The 25,611-nt window shown below is 43.9% G+C and overlaps 1 protein-coding gene across 1 annotated transcript; it reads left to right on the forward strand.

Moving 5' to 3' along the window:
• Positions 1-4,565: 4,565 nt before the first annotated feature.
• Positions 4,566-10,855, forward strand: LOC138378890 (rhox homeobox family member 1-like). The gene is made up of 3 exons (XM_069464202.1): positions 4,566-5,113; positions 6,806-6,851; positions 10,745-10,855. The coding sequence occupies exons 1-3, from the start codon at positions 4,566-4,568 to the stop codon at positions 10,853-10,855; spliced, it is 705 nt and encodes a 234-aa protein (XP_069320303.1).
• The last annotated feature ends 14,756 nt before the right edge of the window (positions 10,856-25,611 follow it).

A 25,611-nucleotide genomic window follows, 5' to 3' on the forward strand; every position in this document is an offset into this window, starting at 1 on the left:
CTCCTATTTTTTCCTTCACCTGGAGACAGTCTTATCTGGCAGGACTGGTCTGGTGAATGTAAAGGAGGATTTACACCTTTTTTCTGTGTGTTCAGCTCTTCTCAAATGCTGTGAACACATGCTCATCAGGAGTTTAATTAATCTTAAAAGACAGGTGATTAATCTCAAGAACAATGAGTTTAAGGTTAATGTACCTGCCGTCAATCTTGGAGACAGGGCCAGACGTGGTGGCTCATGCCTGTAATCCTAGCACTCTGGGAGGCCGAGGCAGGTGGATCACTCGAGGTCAGGAGTTCGAGACCAGCCTCAGCAAGAGCGAGACCCCCATTTCTACTAAAAATAGAAAGAAATGATCTGGCCAACTAAAAATATATATATAGAAAAAATTAGCCGGGCATGGTGGCACATGCCTGTAGTCCCAGCTACTCGGGAGGCTGAGGCGGGAGGATTGCTTGAGCCCAGGAGTCTGAGGTTGCTGTCAGCTAGGCGGATGCCCTGGCACTCACTCTAGCCTGGGCAACAGCGTGAGACTCTGTCTCAAAAAAAAAAAAATCTTGGAGACAGTGAGTTCAGTAGTTTATATTTTTCTCTGTTAGCTAGTTTATTAGAAAAGCTGCCATTTCATTCCCCCATCGGCTTTGGTTAAAATTAATATTCTTATTAATAAACTTGGAATTTAGGGTACTTGGACAGAGGTCTGTTCTTTGGTAGCTTCTTCCTGCTGCCTAAGGGTCATGGGATGTCCCTGCCTGAGAGAGTCTATTTGAATCATTAAGGGAAAGGTGTTTAAAATGGATGGTCTTAAAAGCAAGAGTAGAGGGAGAATGGAGGTTTTGATGGAGAGAAATAGGTAGGGCCTGAATTTGGTTTTGTATGAATGTTACCAGATAGTGGAGAATATAGGGTCCGAAAGTGAGTGCCAAAAGAAGAGCCGTTAGGGGTCCTAGGAGAGGTGTTAGACAAGAAAATTAAGGCCACACATGGAAAGAAGAGTTCACAGTTCCGAGAAGTTAGAGGGCCTCTTGGACTGTAGGCAAATAAAGATGTTATGGAGTGGCCATAGTGGGAGATATAGACAAGTAAGGTTATTATTAGGTTCCCAGCATGGGCAAAGGACAGACCAGCCTGGGATGTAAGCTGGGCTATGGTGACATTCATAGAATTACAAGAGAAGTATAAGCAGGAAGACCAGGGCAATAAGAAACTGTATATACCACAGCATATTATTGAAGCTCACGATTTTGGGCTTCTGTCAGGTGAATCAGAGTCTGGTATTGGTCTTGGGCTGGCAGGTGTAGGCTGGTGGATTTCCAGGGAGCTCATGGAAGATCAGTAGGTTTCAGTTGTGAGAAATGAATCCAGGATGGAATTCCCAGAAGTTTGGCTGCAGTGGGAGTAGTGAGAATTATTTGAAAAGGACCTTTCTATGACAGTTGGAGGGGCCCTATTTGTCCTTGAAGATCCTTAAGTAAAATCCATTCTCCAGGCTGTAAATTTTGTGGTCCCTTTAAATTAAGAGGTTGAGGTTGGGAAAGGTGAGTATTTGCATATTTCCTAAGAAGTTGTCGAATTAGCTCTATTTCTGGCAAGTAAGTACCAAGTGGGGATGGGGAATTGAGGCAAAAGATGACAGGAGAAAAAAACGCCCATACATAAGTTTAAAGGGGCTAAGAAACAAAGGTATCCTAGGAGAGATGTGGAGTGTAAACTAATTCCATCCCTCAAAATCAGCCCTTACAATCTCACACACCTGCCTCTTTCATGATAGTCCCTGGGCCTAGAGGGAGGATGTTTGTAGTTGTAGTAGCAGGGCTTTGACAGTGATTAACAAGTTTGGGCCAGGTGGGATTCAATAGTTTTAAATCTTGGAGATATCAGGTAAACGTTGCTATTTATGCAATACTTGTCATGACTCTGGAAAACAAAGCATGAAAAAGGGCACTTGAATTAGCAAGAGTGTTTCCAGGGTCATGAGTGAACAGTATAATATAGAAGAATGTGAACAAGAAAAACTAGTACCTTGAATGGGGGAACAAATGACTCTTAGCAACAGCATGAGAAATTTTTTGACCATATTAAATAATTTAGAAATATCAAGAAATGTCAAGAATATAGTATTCATGTAATTTCATTAAGAGCAAATTAATATTTTAAGAAAACTTTGTTGTTTCAACCAAAAGCTTCCTTTTTTAATTATAGCCAAGTTGATCATATAGAAAATTCCTCCATAAATTCCCTTCTATGAACCTTATCGACAACATACTTAAGACTTCTGTTTTGTCCTAAATTTCCCTTTTCTTAAATAACCGGTTATTTAGGACAAAAAAAAATTTCCATACAAGGTCTTTGCTCATACAATATTTTTGCTCTCCTTTCTGTTTAACCTTTCTTACCAAAAATATATTTCTATATTCATCGCCTTTTTACATTTCTTTAGTCATTCACTTAGCCAAACTGATAATTAAAAGATTTCAAAAGGCAAAAAAATATTTTTACTCTTTGATAGAGAGGAGACTCTGCTTCCCAAATAATCATAAGACCTAGTATAGACAAAATGAAATACAAGTTAATAAGGAGGCAAACTTAATCTGTTTATTTTCTCTCTTTATGCCCCCCTTTTTTGGTTAGAATTAATATTCTTATTATATCCTATGAAAATCTTATTCAAAAGAGAAACCCAAATTTTATCCCTTTCCTCAGTTTCAAGTGAGAACTGGCTGTTTCAAGTATCCTTGAATTAGTGAAATCATAGACAGTGAGTTTTACCTTAATACCAATAACCTAGCAACTGCAGTTTTAAAGAAGGAAGATAGAGAGCTTGACAGACTGCGTTTTAACTCTTTAGTGGCAGATTGACCATTTGAGTTCTGAACTTTTCTTGATGTAATTTGTCCATCAGTTTAAACATGTGTACAAGAACAGAAATTTAAGAAGTTTCAAACACAAGTCTAGGAACACTACATCAGAGAAGTTTTTAAGAATCTTATGTCAAACCAAATGGTACTATACATGATCTGTCGTAGGTCCAAATGGCATGAAAGCCCAAATGGCAGAGACAGAGGGTCCCCAGTGTGTACACACATAACAATTTTAAAACTAGTTTTAATTATCAAAGGTTTCCAAAGTCACATGAACTAAAAGACATTTGAGTTCTTTCTTATGTTCTTGATAAAACCCAGCCCCAAGATCCTGCTCCCAGAGCTCCCAAAAGCACAGAGGGCTTTGATTTCAGCATTATTGCAAATACTCAAAGCAAGTGGCCTCCTAACAAATCATTTTAGCTTAATTACTAGCCTATGCTGGATTACTGGCTGCTGGATATGAAGGGCTGGTTTTAAAGATATCTGCAAACTTTTCTCCAAGGGATAGTGTGAGGTTTTTCTTCACTTCTCACTCCCTGCCCATGCCCAAACTGGCAGGCATCCCACTAAGTTGGTCGTGACCATCTCAGCTGCAACATGGAGTCCCTATTCTGTACACACACTCCCACGCACCCTACCCGCACCCTTCTTGCAAGCACTGTCTCCATTTTATGACCTAGCTCGCACACATGCACACACCAGCAGGTCCCATTCACCACAACTGGCGGAAACTATTAATGGGAAGCCAATAGCGGGCGTCTAAGGGATAGCACTTATGCTTTGAACCTGAGGCAGGCATGTTGTCACCTGGACCAGGCATCACAAGAGGATCAGACTCAGCTGCTGGATATACCTCTTGTCCCGACCCAGGATCACTGCAGATCGCAGCCCAGAGTCTGCAGGGGCATGAAGCCTCAGCCCAGGTGAAGCCACGGTGGTACCAGTTACCATAGCCTGGGAGTCGAGGACTGGGAAGAACTTCATGGTCAGTGCTTGGACCGCGACAGATGCTCCAATGAACTCCAGGGAACTACCTTTCCCTGGGACAGCAGAATGTCCTTGTCTCTGCTGCTCTCGGTTTGTAGCTCTTGACCTCTTCCAGCATGCCCAGCCTCAAAATCCCACTTCCAGCACCCAGGGGAGGATGACTGCTCTGCTTTCAGTGTCCTTGCTGGAACTCCGAGCAAGCAGCCCCCTAGTCACTTATTTCAGCTTAATTACTACTAACCCATGCAATGTGTGGCCTGGCCATGGGACATTCTAAAAAATTTTACATGAGAAGCCCTACGGTCAGTGTGAGGTCTTGCCCCACTTTCCTCCCCTTCAACCCCAAAATCAGCTTATAATCAACCCAGCACAGTACCTTCCTCAGGGTAGTCATTCCACCCAAGTAGGGAGTAGTCAGCAAAGCTGTAAGTTGGGGCCCCCATCCTGCACATGCGTATGCCCCTATTGGCGCCTTTCTTCTCCACACTGCGGCTATTTTTTGGGCATGTCTGGTCACTTGCACACCTAAGCAAGTTCCACCCACTGCAACCGGTGGTACAAAGAAAGCCAATAGGAATCGTCTAAAGGGGAGTGATTTGGCATTGACCCTACCGCAGAACCCCTGTAACCAGTATCAATCCGAGGACTAGCTCCACCCTCTGGCCACAGCTCTGGCCCCAAACCACAGAGTTTGTGTAGGAGTGAGGCGTTCCAGCCATGGATCGTGGGCACAACTACCGTGATGACCCCCGCTACTACTGCCTGGGGATGTACGAGGTAGAAATAAGAGCCAGACCTGTTCTGGGTATGGCAGCAGAAGCAGGAGGTGTCCATGTTGGTGTAGGAGCTCATGGCCTCATGGTCGACTTGAACCATGAGGTCTACTCCAACCATGGTGGCTACATCGACCCCGGTGGCTACATCGACCCCGATGGCTACATCGACCCTGATGGCTACATCGACCCGAATGGCTACATCGACAGTGATGCCTATATCAACCATGAGGGAAATGTGAACCACGAGGGAGATGTGAACCCCGATGGCAGCGGCAGTGGCGAGGATGATGGCGGCAGTGGCGGGGGTGATGGAGGCGACCAGGAGCCCAGGCAGGAGCAGCTGGAGGAGCCAGCCCAAGCTGCTGAGCAGGATCCACAGCCCCGGAACCGGCGCCGCCGTCGAAACCAGCGTGTTTACTTCACAGCATGGCAGCTTCGGGAGCTGGAAAATGCTTTCAGATATACTCAATACCCTGATGTGCTTACAAGGTAAGTGGCTTGCTTCAGGAAGTGCCCAGTTCTCCGGGGAGTTTGGGTTAATTTTGAGACTTCTTTCTCTGTCCGGGTTGGCCGCCACCGCCCCCCCTTCCCCCCCCCCCCCCCCCCCGGGCAAAAAGCCACTGGGGGTCCTCTCCTGCCTTTGTACTAGGTGGGGGATGTTTTCTGGGCATCAAAGTAAATATTTTCATGCAGCGTTTACATGAATGAAGTCTGAAAACTGCTTGGGGGCTTTCTTTAAGTTATGGTAAAATAAACGTAAACATAAAATGTACTATCTAAACCACTTGTTAAGTGTGCAGTTCAGTTGCATTAGGTATATTCACACTGTTGTGCACTAGATCTCCAGAACTCTTCTTATCTTGCCAGACTAAAACTCTATGCCTGTTAAGGGACTCCCCTTTGCCCCTTTTCTGCAGCCCCTGGCAACCACCATTCTACTTTCTGACTCTCTGATTTTGACTACTCTAGGTGCCTCATATAAGTGGAATCATGCAGTATTTGTATTTTTGTGACTAGCTTATTTCAATTAGCGTAATTTCCTTAGGGTTCATCCATTTGTGTTAGAATTTCCTTCGTTTTGAAGGCTGAATAATATTACATTGTGTACATCTATATATATGTATAATATGTATCAGATTTTTTAATCATTCAGCTATGAAGGGGCATTTGGATTGCTTCCACTTTTTGGTTATAAATAATGCTGCTGTAAACATGGATGTACAAATATCTTTTCAAGTCCATGTTTTCAATTATTTTGGGTATATATCCAGGTATGGAATTGCTGGATCATATGATAATTCTGTGTTTAATTTTTTTGAGGAAACTCCATCTTCTTCTCCATAGTGGCTGTACCATTTTACATTCCTATCAACGGTATGTGGGGGTTCAAATTTTCCCACATCCTCACTAACACTCATTATTTTTTGGGTTTTCTGATAGTAGCTATCTGAATGGGTGTGAGATGGTATCTCATTGTAGTTTTGATTTGCATTTCCTCAGTGATTAGTGAGGTTGAGCATCTTTTCATGTGCTTAGTGGCTATTTGTATATCTTCTTTGGAGAAATATCTCTTTAAGTCCTTTGCCCATTTTAAAATCTGTTTGTTTTTGTTAATTGAGTTGTAGAAGATCTTCATATATTCTTGACATTAACCCCTTATCAGGTATACGATTTGCAAATATTTTCTCCCATTCTGTGGGTTGCCTTTTCACTTTGTTGATTGTGTCCTTTGATACACAGAAGTTTTTAATTTTGATATAGCCCAATTTATCTATTTTTTGTTTTATTGCCTGTGCTGGTGGCCTGTTTTTATAAATAAAATTTTATTGGAATTGGAATAAGGAGAATAAGTACTGTCATGCAACTGCAGTGTGGGATCTTTCCTTTATTTAAAATTTTGATAATTTGTTCATCGCAGATTTTTGCATTAATTTTTATTTATTAAAATAGTGCATTAAAATTATTTAGTTTGATTACCGAGTTGTTAATACCATTTTAAATTTTGTGATGAGGGCAAACCATTTCTAAATCAAGCCTGGAATTGGGAATTACAGAAAAGTATATACTTGGGGGAGTTGTGAGGGGAGATAGTAAATTTAAAAACAACCATGAAATGTAAATACTATATTTCATTTCATCCACAAGTTCAAATACTAAACATTTGTGGTTTTCTCTACACAGACGGGAGCTTGCAAGACGCATGGGTGTGACTGAAGCAAGAGTGCAGGTCAGTAAACCTGTAAAAAGCAATATGGCAACACAGCCATTCTAAACCTTACTTCAGAGTTTTGATAGCTTCTTCTGGTATGTTCTCAAGTTGATGTTTTTACTGCTTTTTTTCACTGGCAAATAAGTTTTGAACTTGGATTTTTGTGGGTGGAAAATGGGATACATAACTCGAGCTTATGGTTCTTTCCCATTTCCCATTCCAGTTAGGGAACATGATTTCCTAAAGGAGAAAATAAAACAACAAAGTACTTGTCATATTTCTGTGTACAAAATTAAATATATATATATATATATATATATATGCACACACACACACATACATGTATACTTGTATACATATAAAGTATGTACTAGTGTATATGCATATGTCCAATAAGTAAAGTTCAACTCCTTATTACACTGGTATCCTTTAAGAAGCATTTCTGTGTGGTCATATTGGGGCTCAGTCTGACCTTAGAAATATTCAAGTTAATGCAAGGAGGAACAGGATTATAAGAGGGTTCAATCGTACTAAATTATTTAAAGCCAGGCATAAGCACTTAGCTAAATGAATGAATTTATAAATATTGGGATGAGGGAGTAATTCACCAACAGAACACACTATATGAGGAACTAGTTAGTGTATGTTTAGTTAAACTGAGACTGATGTAGGAAGATAGCTTAAAAGTCTAAGTGCCCGGTCCTCCTTTTATTTTTAAGTTTTGGGTAAGGCAGTATAGAGTGGCAGCTCTAAACTTTAATTTTCTGAAATACTTTAATGTGTCAACCTGTAAACATTGCTATAATAGTCAAATTATGGTTAGAATAGGGGAAAGATTTGTAAGCTTTGGAAATTTGTCTAAAGAATGAAACAAACCAAAAGAATAATATGACTTAATTTCAGTTGACCTAAGAAGGGTGAAAAGATTAAAAAAATATTACATATGGTCCAAATAGACCTTGAAGATAACACACAAATTCAACATTATGAAACTACTAAATGCCTAAGTGAGTACTATCTTGAGGAATTTCTATCCATCTAAGGGTTTATTTTTCCATTTTGGTGGTACTATTTTGGAGAGGTAGGTTTTATAGAATTTGTTTGGGGAGGTGGACCTCATTTCAGGATAGATATGTACCTGTGTTAATTTCAAATACTTTTCATTTCTTTAGTCAGGGATGACTAATTTGTAGGTCATGGAATCAAATGATGACATACTTGAGGCCAAAGAAAACCATAAGCTGTATCAAAATGATATCTGCAAAAAAAAAAAAAAAAAGCCAGAAAAGAAAAGAAAAATTAAGATTTACCCAGGCATGGTGGTGCTCACCTGTAGTCCCAGCTACTTGGGAGGCTGAGGCAAGAGGATCCCTTACGACCAGGAGTTCAAAGTTACAGTGAGCTATGATCATGCCACTGCACTCCAGCCTGAGCAACAAAGCAAGACCCCATCTCTTAAAAAAAAGAAAGAAAGAAAAGAAAAGGACAAAAAGAAAATCAAGATGACCTTTGTGGGGGTGAGGGGGAACTTTCCCTTTCCCCTCAAAGTTCACTGAAAGCTTAACTCACAATTAAGGCAGATTAATAAAAGAAAGAGGTTTATTTGCCATGTGCACAGGGAGAATCACAGACTGATTACCTTACCCAGTATCCCAATAAAGTCCAGAAATTTTTATACCTTCCTTTCAGAGGGGAGGGAGAGATGAGGAATATAGGCAATTCTGTTTAGGGGCAATAAATGGTTCCTAGGGAAGATGAATGGATAGGGGAAACAGATTGACGTGTAAATGATTCTCTTTGCAAATTAAATTAACCTTGAGAGACAGGTATTATATTTAAAATGATTTGGACCAGGTCTGGTTGCATTCTTGATCTTCTTGCCTGCAATATAGTGAGATAACAGGGAGGGGAAGAGAAGCCAAGTGTTCTTTTTGATGGGTTTATCTGGTTTATGCGGATAAGGGGGAAAGCCCCTTCCAATGCCTATTGATCTGGAAGGGCCTTTAATTCAAAATACTCTTTATACCAAGGAGTCATATTTGGGTTCAAATTTCCTGAGCTCCTTCACCTTATTATTAGCTTTGCTGTAAAGTGCGTGTGTGAGTTCAGTGATATAGAAACGCACAGCAGGTCTGATGGTGAGGTGTCCAGAAAAGCAGCCCAACAAAGCAGGCCACTGAGTGCAGGCATCCTAAATGCCAAGAGCTGGGCCCACAGTCAGGCCTGGCTCATGTTGGAAAATTTGAGAAGAGGTTGGGAGCACTTTCTCAGACTGGTAAGGCAAACTCAGAGGAAAGGAAAAACTTAAGGTTTGGTGAGTTGCTTTTCCCCATCCCTCGGTTTACATAGTGTTTTCTCAATGGCATTCTGACGGCAATATGAGCTGTAAGAAACAAATAAGGGGAAAGACAGAATGTTCTCATCTATTTCCAAACACTACAGCATGAAATTTCCCCAAGAAACTTAATACAAGGTTTCTCCCCTAGCTTTTGCAAATATAAATAGAACTATTTTATGAAACCAATATTGGAAATACAGACCTCATATCAGCATATACTACAATGAGTCCACTGTGCACTTTGGTTATGTTTATGGAGATTTGACCAATGGTACATTTGAATCGTCCCAAAATGAGCTCTATTACACTGGCCTTCTACAGACTATATAATCACGCAGCAGAAAGACCCCAAATCTTTAGATGCAAGAGTGAAAATGAGGCATCAGGCAGGGGAAGAAGGCCCTTTGTGTCACTTAAAATTTTTAGTTTGGGGACTTCCATAAGGATTAAATACAATATAGATTCCATTAACTAGGACACTGAGAGTATAGTAATGTTTAACTGACAGGGTTTTTGTTTTGTCTGTTTGCATTTTAATTGTTGGCAGATACTTAGGGAGGAGCCATTTTATGGCCCCTCCCCCACATGCTGTTGACCATCTTCCTAAAATGCTGGTTCTACCTTTTTGCCTTAGGAATAAGGGATGGGATTTGGATCTCCTGGTTGAGTAGCAAGGCCTGGGGGTCCCGCAGTATGCTAGGCAGTTCCAGTCCAGGATACTGGCACTGTAGCTAGAACAGAGTGAGCTGACCTTGTCCTGAGCCCAGGAAGGATGGGAGGGTACAACAGGTTGGAGAATGCACAATTGACATTGGTGACAATGGCATACTTCTTTCCCCTAAGTTCTTGGGTTGGCAAAGACTTTTGAGAGTTTTAGTTAATTTGGGTTGAGTTAGTCTCAACTTTCCTTAATGCTACAGGCTAAAATATCAAGAAAATGTCTAGGCCTCCCTTACCAGAAGATGAATGATCCCCTAGACATCCTTGGAGGAAATCTGTCTAAAAATACAGCATGCTTCTTCCTATTGATTATTTACTTTATACTAAAGATGAGCTTTTAAAACAGAGAACCATTCCCCTCAATGTGACTTTAAATGGGGCCCACTTTTACCATGCCCAACTTCCCTAACAAACAAGGTGAAACTATTGAAACTGTCCCTAGTGAGGAGGGGGCAGGAGGCAGCTGGACAGCTGGCGGTCAACTGTCAGGATGCAGATCTTTCTTTACCCTGTTACCAGGCACTGAGTTAACAGCAAGGACCTGGAACAATTCAGAAGCCAGACTTGCATCTAATACCTGGAAGAAAACACTGAAAACTATTAAATTAGGAGGAGGGAGACAAAGTAATAAGTATATTCTAAAGCTGGGCACATAGCTGGTGCTCACAAAGGGTGACCTGAAGGGAGGGAGTATGGTGTTAACTTCCCTAAGGTATTTTAGCAATAAGGAAATAGCTTCTGCTGATGCAGTTTAAAATCTCAATGGCATGTAAAGTTGCACGTTGTGTTTTTTTCTGCTATGACATTAACTGTTCAATATACTAAACCAATACCTTTTCCCCTCTTATTGTAGGTTTGGTTTAAGAATAAAAGAGCCAAGTGTAGGAGAAATCGGAGGGCATCGATGCTCAATAATGCACCACCTGCTGTCGTGAATCACGTTATCGTCCTAATGTTGGATTAGTCCTAGAATGCCATCCTGCTTCAGGAGCCAGATTGGAGATGGGTTCTTCTGGTGCCACTGACACCTGGGCTGCCCATGCTGCCCATGCTGCCCACGCTACCCTTATCTCCTCTGCACTTATATTATCAATAAAGATGTGAATTCTCAATACATTTGTTTTTGTGTGCCAATTGTGGTTCATAGGGTATAGATAAAAATTGTCAAGGAAATGCCATTTAAACAGAATGATAAGGAGGTCTCCTTTCATGAGATGACATATCACGAATAGGCCCTGCACATCACAGAAGTTTTCAGGTGCCATGGTGAATTTGCACTGACCCATGCACCATACATTCTTTTCTGTCCCTGCCCCCCATTGTGCTATCCTGATCCCCACCCTGCCCCTTTAGGACCACAAATATGTGCAAGAAGAGGTGTGGCATGTCCCTAGTGAAACAACAGTGTATTTCTAGATAGGGATGAGTTCCATTGATGGTAATTAATTCGATCTGAACCCTAGACTCTAAGAGAAACTTTCTCAGAGGCTGCTCACAGTATTTAGGAAGTTGGCAGCTGAACATTCAACCAATATGCTCCAAATTCTGGTCACTCACCTCCCTTTTTGTGAAGGACATAGGGAAGTAAAAGTCATTCTGGTCTATGGTCCTGCCACTTCAAAAGAAACACGAGAAGAAATTTCATGAAGGCCAGAAAGATGCTCCTCTCCCTCTCCCACTGCAAGCTCAGGAAGCATATTGTACCTTCCCCAGCTCATAGGCAGATGAACCCTCCTCCAAATGTATTTTGTCACCTTCAACATCCTTGAGAGAACTCCACTTCCTGCTGATTAAACACTGAAAGGGGACCTTTTCATTTAGTGCTGCTCAGAGCAAAAGTAAGAAGGTGGTTCCCTGAGTAATGCTCCAGAATAACCACTCATTGCAAAAAGCAGTCATACCTCTGCTTTTTTCATGAAATCTTCTTTGTGCAAAACTGCCAGGATAAAAAAAAAAAATCAGGTTAGGAGGATGAAGAAGCCAGGCCCACTTTTTTAAAGCATAAAGTTCTTCTCAGTTGAACCTTTCTTTTTGAATAATCTTTAGCAATGTGACTCTCCTTTAATGAAGTTTTATGTTAAAAAATGATTAATTATTGACATCACAGTCATAGTATAAAGAGATTGCAGTGACTACAAATAAGGTACCATGGTTATACCAGAATATCTTCTCATGGGGGATATTCGAAGACCAGTTTCACAGCACTTATGTTCCCAGTGTGAAGGGAGGCTCTGTTTCCTTGGGAAGGCATGTCCTGGTGTCCACTAATTTTTATTCCTTTCTTCTTACTTCCTTTTTCACTTGTGGTTGTCAAATGTCAGCAAAGTGGTTGTGTGTTACATGGGGCTTCCACAGAAAGAAGGATGTTATTACTACACAGAGGCCCCAGGCCCTGTTGGGAAAATCCAAGAATATACCTGTGTGTGCCCATTGCCACTCTCAAAGGATGATCATGAAAACAAAAAATTCTTATTTCCCAGTAATAACCATTTTCCTTCTTCTTAACCATTAAATTTCTCAATGCTTTAAGCAGCCTCAGAACTACAGGGTCTATACAAATAAGCTCCAGGACACCATCTGACCCAATATTGACACCTTCTCTGCTCTAGCCATGGCTGAAACTAAAAGCCAGAGTGCTCAGCACAAATCTCTCAGTCAATCTTCATATCCAGTCCAACACACACTAACAAAGAACATTCTTTTTCATGATCAGGCTGCCTGGAAGAACAGGGAAAAAGTAAATAGCTTTCCCAGAAGTGGATGGTGTCTTCAAGAGTCATATATACTATTAATATTTTTTTTAACATGCCTCTGCTTCTTTCAGGAGCCAGATGTATTAAGGCAGGGTGGTGGTGTAAGGCAGAAGAGATAAGCAAAACATTGCTGCAGATTATAATTTACCCACAGTCTAGGTTTTCAAAGAGAGAAGTCTTCTAAAATTAATCCCACAAAGAGCACTTCTCTTAAAATACATTTCAACTATCCCAAAGGCATTGATCAGAAATTTATTCTAATGTAAGGTAATAACCTTGTTTTATAAAAATATCTTCAGAAATTGGACACCAACAAATATTCTGACCCAAGATATGTTATCTTTGCAGATGTTAGTTTTGGGTGAAAAATTATAAATACAACATTGTGAGGAGTACAGTAGATTCAGCATTTTACAGTAATCTAATAGTTCTCAATGTGGTCTTGCTTTCGAAAGTTTGTCACAGTGAAGAACACATGCCAGTAAGCTTTCAAGATACTAAGGTTGATGGTCAAACTAAATAGGAAGAAGGTGTGAACTATTTGGGAGGGAAGCTTTTGTGATTAAAACTAGATTTGTTGTAACTTGGTTCTTGATTCAAACAAATATAATGTCATCAGAACCTTGGTGATCTAACTTGGAAATGCCTGAAAATCAAAATTCCAAGCAACTACTTTAGCTACAAGTACTTAGAGACAAAGGGCAGGCGGAAAGGAAAGGCAGAAATAATTCTCAATTGGACAATACAAGAGTATGGTCTCTCCAGGTAGATGTGAAAAGTTACCTTTCAAACAAAGAGAAGAGTTACTATAAATGTATACAAAGTAGGGAAATGGAGTTTAAGTTGTTTTCAAAAGACCAAAAATACATCTACCTGTTTTCTATCTGGCATAACCCCCAGCTGGAGTTGCCCCAAAAGCGGTGGCGGGGGAATTCCCACAAGGGACTGCCTCAAACCATCCGCAGATGGCGCTGGTTGGGATTCCAAAGAAAGAAGCACCAAAGGCCAGGGTAATCAATCCAAATTACTTACTAGGAGAACCTACATATAAAGGGGGATTCAGCTTGCTCATGATGGACAGTGAGACAAGAGATGTTCTACCTAGGTATGTGAGAATTGAGGGGCTTGGGTTATGGAGTTTATATGAGGGTTAAAGAATTTGGTTAAGGGTTTGAACTAGTTTCTATGTGTTTAGCAAGATTTTTGAGCTTTCAGTGTTTCAAGCAACAACCTAAATAAGTTTACCAGTTCCTGGGATTGTTCAAGGCCTTGGTTTGGGTTCAAGCCTGCAGGGGGAAATATGTTGCTGGCCAGGTCACAGAGCAGTCAAGTCCCCCTGTGTTTCTCAGTCAGGACACAGAAAAAAACTGGGAAACCCTGTTACAGAGGGAATGGCCTGAAAAAATGGCAAAAATATTTTCTGTCTCTTTAAAACATCCCCCACTCCTTTTTGAAAACTAAAACCTGCATCCCTGCCTTGGGCCAGTGGTTGGGAGGGGCAGGGTAATGTCTTTTGTTCTTTGTGCTACAGGACATGGCTCCACGGAACTGCTGGCCCTGCCCAGACCTGGCAGGCAGAGGTCCGAGAGGTCTGGCTGGGCCTCGCAGGTGGCAGAGGTCATGGTACTGGCTTCCCCAAAGATGAGATGGATCAGAATCATCAGCTGTAGTTGAACAGCAACTGGCTGAAGCTGAATGGCCTTCCTTTGAAAGCTCTGTATTTGTGCTTATTGGGAGGATGATGGCGTTTCAGACAGGAGTCTCCATCCTCCTCGTTTTCTGGCAAATTAATAAATCTCTTTCCTTCTCCTCAAACCACTTGTTCTTGTTCTGATGTGGCCTCGAGGACAAGTGGTGAGCTTTCAGTAACAGATTTGGGGTCCCTGGGTGGGGGCATCAGCTTCCCAGTAGAATGGAACCCTGTAACTTGCTGGAAGAGGCAGGGAGCAGCTCTGGGTGAAGCCATGGGCAGGAAACATCGCCTTTTCAGGTAAGAAAGAAAGGGATTCTCCCAGCGGCTGCCGGGACCTGTTTAGCTCTGGGAAGTCCTGTCTCTTTCTTCCCAAATGGACGCACCTCTGACCAACCTGAACTGAGTTGAGGGGAAGGAAACAGATTTGGGAAGCATTGCAACAGCCACAGCCATTTGTAAGCAAAGTTCCCCAGGATGCTGAGACCCTGTTTCCACCCATATGGGGGTTTTCAGACCTCAGTGTTGGCTGAGGCACCAACTGGGGGTGGTAAATCAAGAGGTTGAGTGGAACTAGGGGACCTGGTTTGGATTGAGCTCGTTTGTGGTTCCCAGGGAGCCAGGGGGAATTGGAAGATGTTGGTTCTCTTGTCCGAGAAAATTTGGTTCTTGGTTGCCCCCTTTGGATTAGGAGACACTGATTGTCAATTGAGAATTCAGTTCTCATTTGTGGTTCCCATTTGGTGGGCGCGGCATTTTGTGTTGGGGATTCCCTATATTGTATGTGTTCGTTTGTTTGTAAAATTTTGTTGCAACATAGGAAAGTTCCATCTAAAAGTCCCTTGGGAGAGAAATTTTGGCTGAATGGTCAACTTACAGCTATGAACCTATGTGTAAAGAGAATGGTGTTATTGTAACCCAATAAATGTGCTGGAGTGTGAGGAGAAGTGGCTGTTAAATGAAACCTTCAGTTTTACTGTCTTATAACTGAATTATTTTGTCAAAGATCAGGTAAATGGGACAAGATCCCATATGTGTTGGGTTATTGGGTAGGATATGTCCAATTTCTTCAAGGTCAGACATTTCTTGTTTAATGACCTAATACAATCTTAAAGGCCTGGGATTGAAATACTTTGTTTTAGTTGGTCAGTTTCCCCTGGTCTGTACCAGTTCTGGGTCAGTGCTGCTGCAGCCCCAGAGGCGGACCTGCAGTAGAGGGCCAAGCCCCCCTCCCCACAAGAGGGAGACACAGGTGGGGAGGGAGCACCTGCCAACCCAGTGCCCCCAGGCATGCACGTGACATGGTCCCACCAGTGCCCTCCTCAGTTGGGGTGTTATGGGGCCCCAGCAGGAGGTCCACAGGTGGGCAGGGAAGTGGTGCCTTTCTGCCATGCCTCCGTAGATTCTGCCTGGGGAATCACCCCTGCCACTACAGACCTGCAGCTCCAGGCCTAGGGTAAGGAGGCAAACAGGGAGCAGGTGGCCAGGGGAGAGCTGCAGGTTCCTGCACCCCATCTCTGATGCACCCTGTCTCCAGGGCTCTTGCTGGGGCTCTAGGCATTGGTGGGCTCACCACTGGCCCTTCCCCCATGCCACTCCTTCAGTCGGCACGGTGGTAAGCGGCTCCAAGGCAGAGCTCACATGTGTAGTCCTGGGGGAGCCACCACCCACTGTCGTGAAGGGCAGGCAGCAGCTGGCAGCCTCTGGGCAGCTTGAGCTTCCCAGTGGATGACGCCAAGCAGGGCCTGCTGGCAGTGCACTGCCCACCAATGCGGGGTCAATGTGTGCTGTGCCTGCAACTCGGCTGGCAAGGCCTACTCAGCAGCCTCCATCACTGCCGTCACTGTGCTGGAGTGGCCAGCCCCCCAAGCCTGAGCCCCACTGCCACTGCCACTTCCTGGGGCGGGGGAGGGCACAAATCACCCACCCCCTAAATTATGACTTGGGCCTTGGAATGGTCACTCCTGGCAGAATACTCAGCTCAGCCAGAGGGCACATTCCTATCCAGAGCAGGACAATTGGAAAGTATATAATGCCAGGAAAGAACAAAAAACTGAAACGTATACATGTACGTTAGTTGTGCCCACCAAGGATCCTTTAAACAGTGTGCTTTTTGTTAAAAAAAAAAATGGACATTGGGCAGAACACTGCCAGGACTCCTGGTAGCAAGAAACCTGCAGGAGAGTAAATGTTATTGTTTTTTTAAGTCCAGGACTCAGACCACAAAGGAGGGGACCGAAGCCCCCCGCCTCAAAATATCCCCACAGGAGCTGTGGGAGAAATTGAGAGTGGGGATTCAATTGGTGCCCACCTGCATGGACAGAAGCAGTCCTTTCCCCACCCCCCACAACACAGTCCCGTCCCTGCATGGTCCCCTGCACTCAGGGAGCCAGGCAGAGAGCACTGGGGGAGGGGCCAAACAGCAGTGAGGCAGCTGTACACAAGCTGCAGAACTTCAATGATATGAAAGCTTAGGGGGGATCTGTGAACCTGCAATCGGACAGAACTTATCTGGGGTTCCCATCTGGATCCCAGACTTCGGACTGATGGTAAAGTCCTGGTATGAGGCCCCTAAGGGAACAGCTTCTGGGTTTGCCTGACTTGTAAATAATATGAAAAACAAGAAATGAGCCTTAGAGTCTTAGTACACATGCTGAGAGGCACCCCAAGACCAGTAACACGGTAAAGCCACTGAACAATATTGCCTCCTTGATAACTTGTTATCAAAGACTGTGTCTATTCTCAACCCTGCCACCCTTTTGCCTTTACAACATGACTGTTTAGGGGTTCTGGAGGCTATTCTAGGCAGGATGGATCTGTCAGATCAGCCAATGCCAGAACAAGATTGGGATTTTCTCACTGATGGAACAGCTGCATGGACAACGAGGGACTGGATGTGCGGTGAGCACAGCAGTGACACTGTCACCTGGGACTTCAGACCAGGGAGCTGAGTTACAGTATTCAAGAACCAAAGGTAAACATGTATATGTTTTTATGATGGTACATGCCATTTGAAAGACGTCTCCTGACAGCCGAGATAAGAATATTAAGTGTGCCACTGAAATAACGGCCTTGATACAGCCATGGCTGAGCCCAAGCAGGTGGCAACATGGCAAAAAGAAGTCAGGGCACTGACAGAGCTGCTAAGAAGGCCACTGGACGTGATCTGTTCTCTGAAAGCCACTGGAGGCAATCTGTTTTCTGGGGCCTTGATCCCCAGCTAGATTTAGACCCCCTTTAAAGCTAAAGACTGGGACTCTGTGCCTTTTGGGATGGCACAGCTAAGTGGAGACAAATTCCTCATAGACTTGTTCCCCTATCTGGAACTTTGGTCTGGCCACTTTTGAGGCACCTACACACATTAGACGTGTGAGGCATTAATGGATTTGGGGAGCCTCATTTGGGAAAACCCCATCTACAATGGACTATTCGTGTGTTTGCCTTGATGGGTTTGGTGAGACTCCATTGGGAAAGATCCTGTGTGTGAAAAAACTGTTTATGTGCTCGAGGTGGTTCAAGGGCAGAAAGGTGACCCACTACACAGGGGGCCCAACCCTTTCAATGGTTGACAGTTTCATTTGGTATTAGTAGATATCTTTTCAGGCAGGGGATGAAGAAAGCGTCTAAAGCTCCAAGATGGGCTCCTCCGAAACATAGCCTTTGCTGAGTTCCTGTGCATGCCTGAAGCCTTGGAGGACAAGGGACGATGGACATCAGCAGTCCAGGGAAAGAGGCCAAGCATGTATAAAATGACATACTGGTGATGGACGCTGTGCACAGGCAGCTGCGGAGACAGCTCAACAGCCCCTCCTTCTACAGCGAGGATGTCAACAAGTGCCACAGCAAAGAAGGAAGGGACCCGGAAACGGACGAGGCTCAGACACCCCACTGTTTACAGGGCCCAGGAGCATTTCACAAGTGACCAGTGGTGTTGCTTCCTGTGGTCTCCACCTGGATCTATTGCACAATGTCCTGTGGTCGCCCATGACCTTCGAGTGGAGCCTCCGTGGGAACCTGGTGATACGGTGGACTCAATGATCCCACAGGTCTAGAAGTTCATAGGTTTGCTTCCTCCATACAAAGCAACAAGGGACATGCTTTTGAATCAGACATAACCCAGCAAGTCAGAAAAGTAGAATAGGGTATTGCTGTTTGTCCCCCTCTGAATAAGGATATCCCTCAGAAGCAGGCTTAAGTTACGCCCCGAAGAAAGAGTTTTTGAGAGACCCTTCCTAGCAACCCGAGGTAAGTATGGTAATACAACCAGGAGTAGGAATCAGGGTAAAGCAATATGCCAGATGAGTGGGTCAGGCACTAACCACTATGTATGAGTTCACCTCTTTCAGGCTTCCACCCCAGTTGGAAACCAAGAAGTAGAAGAAACACTATGAAGTGCCTCTAACAGCTCACACCTCATTGCAGTTCTCAGAAATGAAACCTTGGGCCCACCACAGCAGACTAAATAGATGCCCCATGGAAGAAGAGAACCATGCCCCCAGTTGAGGGAGCAGCCTTTATTTTATTTTATTTTATTTTATTTTATTTTATCTTTTTTTTTATTTCAGGATATTATGAGGGTACAAACATTTTGGTTACATTTTATGTCTTTGCCTCACCCACGTGAGGATTAGAGGCACGCCCTCCCCCTCTACTATGCACACCGTGACTATCAGTTGTGAGTTTACCCCCTCAAGCCCCGAATCCCTGGAGAATATGACTACCGTGTGAGCACCATAGTGTTGATCAGTTAGTGCCACTTTGACAGCAAGTACATGTGGAGGCTACTCCTCTGATCTCGTGATACCTCACAAGAGGGCAGTCTTTAAACAATCTAAAGTAACTGTTTAAGGAAGGGGAGAAATGAAAATATTAATTTTTAAAATTAATCTTTCATTGATTATTTTGTTCTCTCTATAGGATGGAGAGACAACGCCCTAGTGAGGATTTCTCCAGACTATCGCCTGTGCTCTTGATATGTATCTATCATCCGTATATGATTTCCAAATCTACAGAAGCTAGACTCTCCATCGCCTACAGGGTGCTTTCCTGCCCCGCACTGTATCGGACATTGTGTACACGGTGACAGTCCATTTCGTCTTGTCAATCCTCACTGTTCTGGTTGTTGCTTATGACGTTTTCTGCATAGTAATCTGTTACTGTAAATACACTGCCAAAGATTTGTAATGATATATACGTAAGTATGAACCTTCCATCCGAAACATCACCCCATTTCAGCAGGAAGCAGATCTATCACTATGTCGCCCCTCCTCCCATAGATATGGAAGGGAAATATCAAGAGTGGGAATATGTAACAGGGAAGGGCCTGGGGGGAAAAAGAGATTTTCTATCTCTGTAAAACTCACCCCTCCATTTTTGGAAACTGCCAACTGGCCTGTCTGACTGAAGAAGGTTAAGTTTTTTGTTAAAACTCTCAGATGGTGCCAGCCTTCAGGTGGGTGGCTGACCCATTCACACGTTTTGTCTTTGGCAGAGATGGGACATTAGAATAGCGAACCACAGTAGTTGCCTGAAACCAAGAACTCTCCTGATACAAGCTCTGTGTTTTGGCCTACGTTTAGGAAATTTGGGCTTTTGAGATGAGAAGGTCTACAATTTATCCTCCTTTGCAAAGTACACTCTCTTTCCATCCTCCCCAAACCAGCTGTCCAACGTTGTTGTGATTCGGGCTAATGAACCAGTGGCTGAGTTTTCAGTAACACTAGGAAACTATGTGTTTTACTCACTTATTGTGTTTATTCTTGAGTGTAAGCTCCAGAAGGCAGGAAATTTAGTCTATGTGGTTTACTAAGGCCTCTCCGGCTCCCAGAGCGGTGCCTGGCACAGGGTGGGTGCTCAGTAAGTGTTTGCTAATCTCCCAGACACACTGGTACGTGACAACCACAAGATGCAGAAGGACAGAACAGTGTGATCCAACTTATGTTAAAGAACATCCCCAAAGCACCACGGCGTGTCTGTGTGTGCATGCGTGTGGATGTGACTGCAGGGAACAGAGTCTGAAGGATCACAGCAAAGCCAGGGCAGGGGCTGCAGCGAGGGTTATTCCCGGCGGGCCCGGGAATGGGGCCGGGTGCCAAAGGAGACTTCAGGCATCTCGGTAGCGTTTTCATTTTGTCTAAGGAAAATGTTTTCCTGTATTACTTTTGTGGGATTTGAAACTAAAAATGAATCAGATAGCAATTATACATTCTGGCCGGGTGTGGTGGCTTACCCCTGTAATCCTAGCAGTCTGGGAGGCCGAGGCGGGAGGATCGCTCGAGGTCAGGAGTTCAAGACCAGCCTGAGCAAGAGTGAGACCCCGTCTCTACTAAAAATAGAAAGAAATTATCTGGCCAACTAAAAATAGAAAAAAAAAAAATTAGCCAGGCATGGTGGTGCGTGCCTGTAGTCCCAGCTACTCGGGAGGCTGAGGCCGGAGCATTGCTTGAGCCCAGGAGTTTGAGGTTGCTGTGAGCTAGGCTGACACCACGGCACTCTAGCCCAGGCAACAGAGTGAGACTCTGTCTCAAAAAAAAAAAAAAAAGTGCCATAGGATTCATCAATCTGGTTAACGGTATAAAAACAAAACTTCTGATATACAGTAAAATCTTCACAATATTCCATTTTGTACCTCCTTGAAAGAGTTTTCAAATGAAAACATGCACTTGCCTTTCACATACAGATATGCGTTGCAAATTTACTGACCTTCTTGGGGTGTCCTGTGGTAGTCAAGGGACTTTAAAAAAATTATAATAAACACACCTAGCCCAGCTCTTCAAGGTAAAGCTGATATTTTAACAATGAGTGAGAAAATAACTGCTTTGGAAAGAAACAGGGAGAAAACATTTGGAAAATGAATGTTTGTGTTTTCATTGTTATGTCATTCTGTGGCACAAAATGATGCAAATAGCATACCTAAAAACACCTCTCCTCTCTGCATGCTTAAAGACTTGGGAATGAAAATTCCTAACCTCTCTTAACATCCTTCAAATGGAGAGATTTTGTGGGTTTTGAATACATTTGTTCAAAATACAAAAGTACAACTGCTGATTGCTTTGCAAGAACAAATGATTGCCATCAGCAAAGGTAAATGTTTACCAGAGGAATTCCATCAGAAACCTTTGCATAACTGGCGGGTGGAATTGAAAAATGGGAATCATGACCTCAGTAAGCCCAGCCAATGAATTTTTTTTTCCATTTGGAACTGCGTATCTTTGCAAGACATCTTCCTCATCTACGACAGACACTGAAACCTAGTGCTGCAATAAATTAAACTTAGGACCACACCTTCGCAGAGCTGTATTACAGTGCTGACCCAAGATTTTAAAAAAATGAAACACATGCAATCACATTCTCTTGTGTAAAAATTAATAACGTTTTAAAGAATATCCAAATAGTTTTTGTACTGTAAGCATTATAAATATATAAATTAGTTTAAAATATTTTTATTTCATTTTTTCTCATCCTTTAAAAATTTCATTTTTGTGTATGCTTTATAATATACATAGTATATTGGTAGAGTAATATAAACATGTCATTTTGAAATTACAAAATACTCAAATATTGAGAATACCTGCTCAAAACATTTATTATAGGAATGTGAATAAAAAAAAAGTCATGAGATCATTGCTATAATAGTATCTACTATTTTTTTCTTTTTAGAGATGGGATCTTGTTCTGTCACCCAGGCTGGAGTGCAGTGGTGGGATCATGGCGCACTGTAACCTTGAACTCCTGGGTTCAAGGGATCCTCCTGCCTCAACCTCCCCAGGAGCTAGGACTACAGTCATGCGCCACGCCCAGCTAATTGTTTTTATTTTTTGTAGAGACGGCATCTCATCAGGTTACCCAGGCTGGTCTTGAATTCCTGGGCTCAAGCAATCCTCCTGCCTCGGCCTCCCAAAGTGCTGGGATTACAGGTGTGAGCCACAGCGTCTGGCCTCTTTTTAAGCATCATGAGTGTAATACACTTAGCACAGTGCTTGGCACATAATATGTCTTCAGTGAGTGTTGCCTTTACAATGTCTTCTCTATATATGATATACGAATATAAACATCTATATACACACACATACATACAAATAGATATAGATGTATTAGAGGCAGTGTAACATGATGGTTAAAAGCATGAACTTTGGAATAAGGCCAAGTTGGTTGGGTTCCCTGCCACTTACTAGCTGAGAGAACATGACCAATCAACTTCACTGGGCCTCAGTTTCTCATTAGTCTCCTCGAGTTGTTATAAAGATTAAGGGAGACAATGCACCTTTATGGCAATAGATTTATTGAGACATAATTCCCATACCATATAATTCACCATTTGAGAGTGTACACTTCAGTGGTTTTTAGTATATTCACAAGGTTCTGCAAGCATCAGCACTAATTCCAGAACATTTTCAACACCCCCAAAGAAACCTATACCCATTGGCAAGCACTCTCCATTCTCCCCACCTCCCCCACACTCTTGCCTTGACAGCCACTGACCTACTTTCTGTCTCTAAGGTTCTTCTTCTGAACATCTCACAAATGAAATCAGAAGAGACTTTTGTGTCTGGCTTCCTTCACTTAGCATAACGTTTCCCAGGTTCATCCCTGTTGTAGCAGGTGTTAGTATTTCATTCCTTTTTATGGCCACAGGATATTCCATTGTCTGATATGCTATATTTTGTTTATCTGTTCATCCGTTGATAGACATTGCGGCTGCTTCCACCTTTAGGCTATTGTGCATAGTGTTGCTATGACCATTCACATACGATAGTGCGTACTTCATGTCTGGCACAAGGCCTGCCAGTTACCTGAGTGCTCAGTGAGCAGTAGGTAGCTGTTATCATTAGTACCACAGAGTGCTACATTGGATGGTTTGGGGCACAGGACGCCTGGACGTCACAAATGGAAGGCTGAAGGCACCAAGGACGACATTCACTTACCGCGTAATTTCGCAGAGAGCTGTCCTCGCCCACTGTACCCAAATGTACAGTAAGGAGCATGACACCGAGGCAGGAGCACAGACCCTGCTCTGCCACTTTCAAGCCGTGTGACTCTGGCAGTTCCCTTAACCTCCCTCATCCTTGTGTGTGAATTGGATATAAATCCTGTCTTCTCTACGTACCTCACAGGCTTGCTGCCTGGGTCAAAGAGTTACTGAAAGATAAAAAAGCATTCTGAAAACCGCTAAGAGATCATGATTCCAAGCCTTACGTATTACAGAAGCCAAATTCTCTTGAATAAAGGAACCACTTTGTCCTGCTCACTGTCCTCCCTCTCTCCCCAGATTGTTCACATTCTCTTCAAGATGACAGCGGGGCTTTCTCACCGCAGCCCCTGGTGCTAGCACCTCCTTCCTTGAAGCTCCTTAAGTGCCAAAGGTGAGCAGCCTGTTCCAGGGCAGAAGCCTGAATTCACATCAACAAAGGGCCTAGGATGCCTCTTTCCCCCCAGGTTGAAACCTGCCCGGCCTCTCTGGGTTTCTCATTCGCTAGTTGGTTAGAGCGCCCTCGTGTGTCTCTACATGATAATACGTTAGGTCTTTTCCAGGATGTGGCATTCTCTTAATCGCAGTATCAATAAAGTGTGTAATGGAAATTTTTTTCTCGTCACACTTCAGGGCCCATATTTGACCACTGTGACCACCCTGGGAAACACAGTGAGTCCTTGTCACTACAAAACACTTTTTTAAAGAAATGTTTTTTTAAAAAGCAGTGGACAGTATATGTAAATGTCCCGGGGTAGGAGGGAATAGAGCATGTAGGAGACACGAAAAGGATGCCAATGAAAAGAATCAGAGTCAGTCCTGAGAGCAAAGGGGAGCCGAGGGGTGACAAGGCTGGAGAAGGAACAGAGCCACAGCACGCAGTCCTCAGAGGCCAGGCCAAGAATTGTGACCTTTATCTGAACATGCAGGGAAAGCCCTGAAGTAGTTTCAGCAGGGAAACCAGTTCAGGGACCCTCGTGAAATGCCAGTCACGAAGATGAGGACAATGCTGACCCTCGGGACGGAGGGAAGAGGACAGAGTTCGGAGACCCGAAGAAGATCCACAGCCACAGAATGTGGTGGGGAGGTAAGTAGAGGGTGAGGGAAGAGGCTGGAGATCTGGATGCCGGCAGGGCCAGAGGTCTGGCGGGAGCGGTCAGGTGTCGGTTCTGTGCATGCTGAGTGGGACAGGTGTTTGACACGCTCAGGCTGAGACGTCACAGAGGCAGCCAGATACACGGGTCTGGAGTCAGAGGCACATTGGCCTGGGGATGTAACTTTGGCAGTCAGTGGCATGTAGGTGACACGGAACCTGGGAAGAGGACAGAGAGAAGAGGGAGGAGGACAGAGAGGGGAAGAAAAGAAGGCCCAGGACCAAGACTTGAGGCCCATCTGCATTTAGTAGCCTGGGAGAGAATATTGAGGCTGCAAAGAAGACAGAGCCGCAGTCAGAGAGGGGGGAGGAACCCGAGGTGGGGTCGTGTCGCAGAAGCCGGGCATGTCGGCAGTGTCAGTGTGGGAAAATTCTGAATTTTTAGCAGGGGCCTGAAAGATGTCCTGTGGGTTCGGTGACGGGGAAGCGACTAGTGACTTGCTGATTGCTGTGTGTGTGGAGGGGAGGGGGCAGAAGCCAGACTGCAGAGGGAGGAGGCGGAAGTGAGAGGGGAAGAAATGGAGGCAGGAACTAGAGGCAGCCTAAGAAGCGCAGTTAGGATGGGGAGGAGGGACACATGGCAGTGGCTGGAGGGGGCTGTGGTGGGGTCGAGGTCGGGGTGTCGGTTTGGCTATTCATGACAGTCTTGAGCCGGCCTTGGGCAAGCTAGTGTAACAGAGGAGATGGCCTGAAAATGGGACAAAAACGTTTTCTGTCTCTTTAAAACATCCCCCACTGGTGTTGGAGAACTAGGACCTGCATCCCTGCCTAAGGCCAGGCAGGTGTGTGGGGGGGGTCTTTTGTCCTGTGTGCTACAGGAGATGGCTCTGCAGAGCTATTACCCGCCCAGGTCCTGAACATGGAAGGTGAAGGTCGTGGAGGATGTGGAGGTCTGGGTGGGCCTCCCAGGTAGGTGGAGGTCACGGAGTGTCTTAGGTAGAGATGGGACCATCAGAGTCATCAGCTGTAGTTGAGCAGCAATTGCATGAAGCTGAATGGCCTCTGTTTAAAAGCTCTGTATTTCTGCTAATTGTCAGCACAATGGCATTTCACACAAGATGGTCCATCCTCCTGGTTTTCTGGCTAATTGCTAAACTCCTCTTGCCTTCTCCTCAAACCTCTTGTCTCATTCTTCTGATGTGGAGCTCTCGGTAAC

The sequence above is a fragment of the Eulemur rufifrons genome, chromosome 30 (assembly GCF_041146395.1).
Source record: "Eulemur rufifrons isolate Redbay chromosome 30, OSU_ERuf_1, whole genome shotgun sequence".
NCBI lineage: Eukaryota > Metazoa > Chordata > Mammalia > Primates > Lemuridae > Eulemur > Eulemur rufifrons.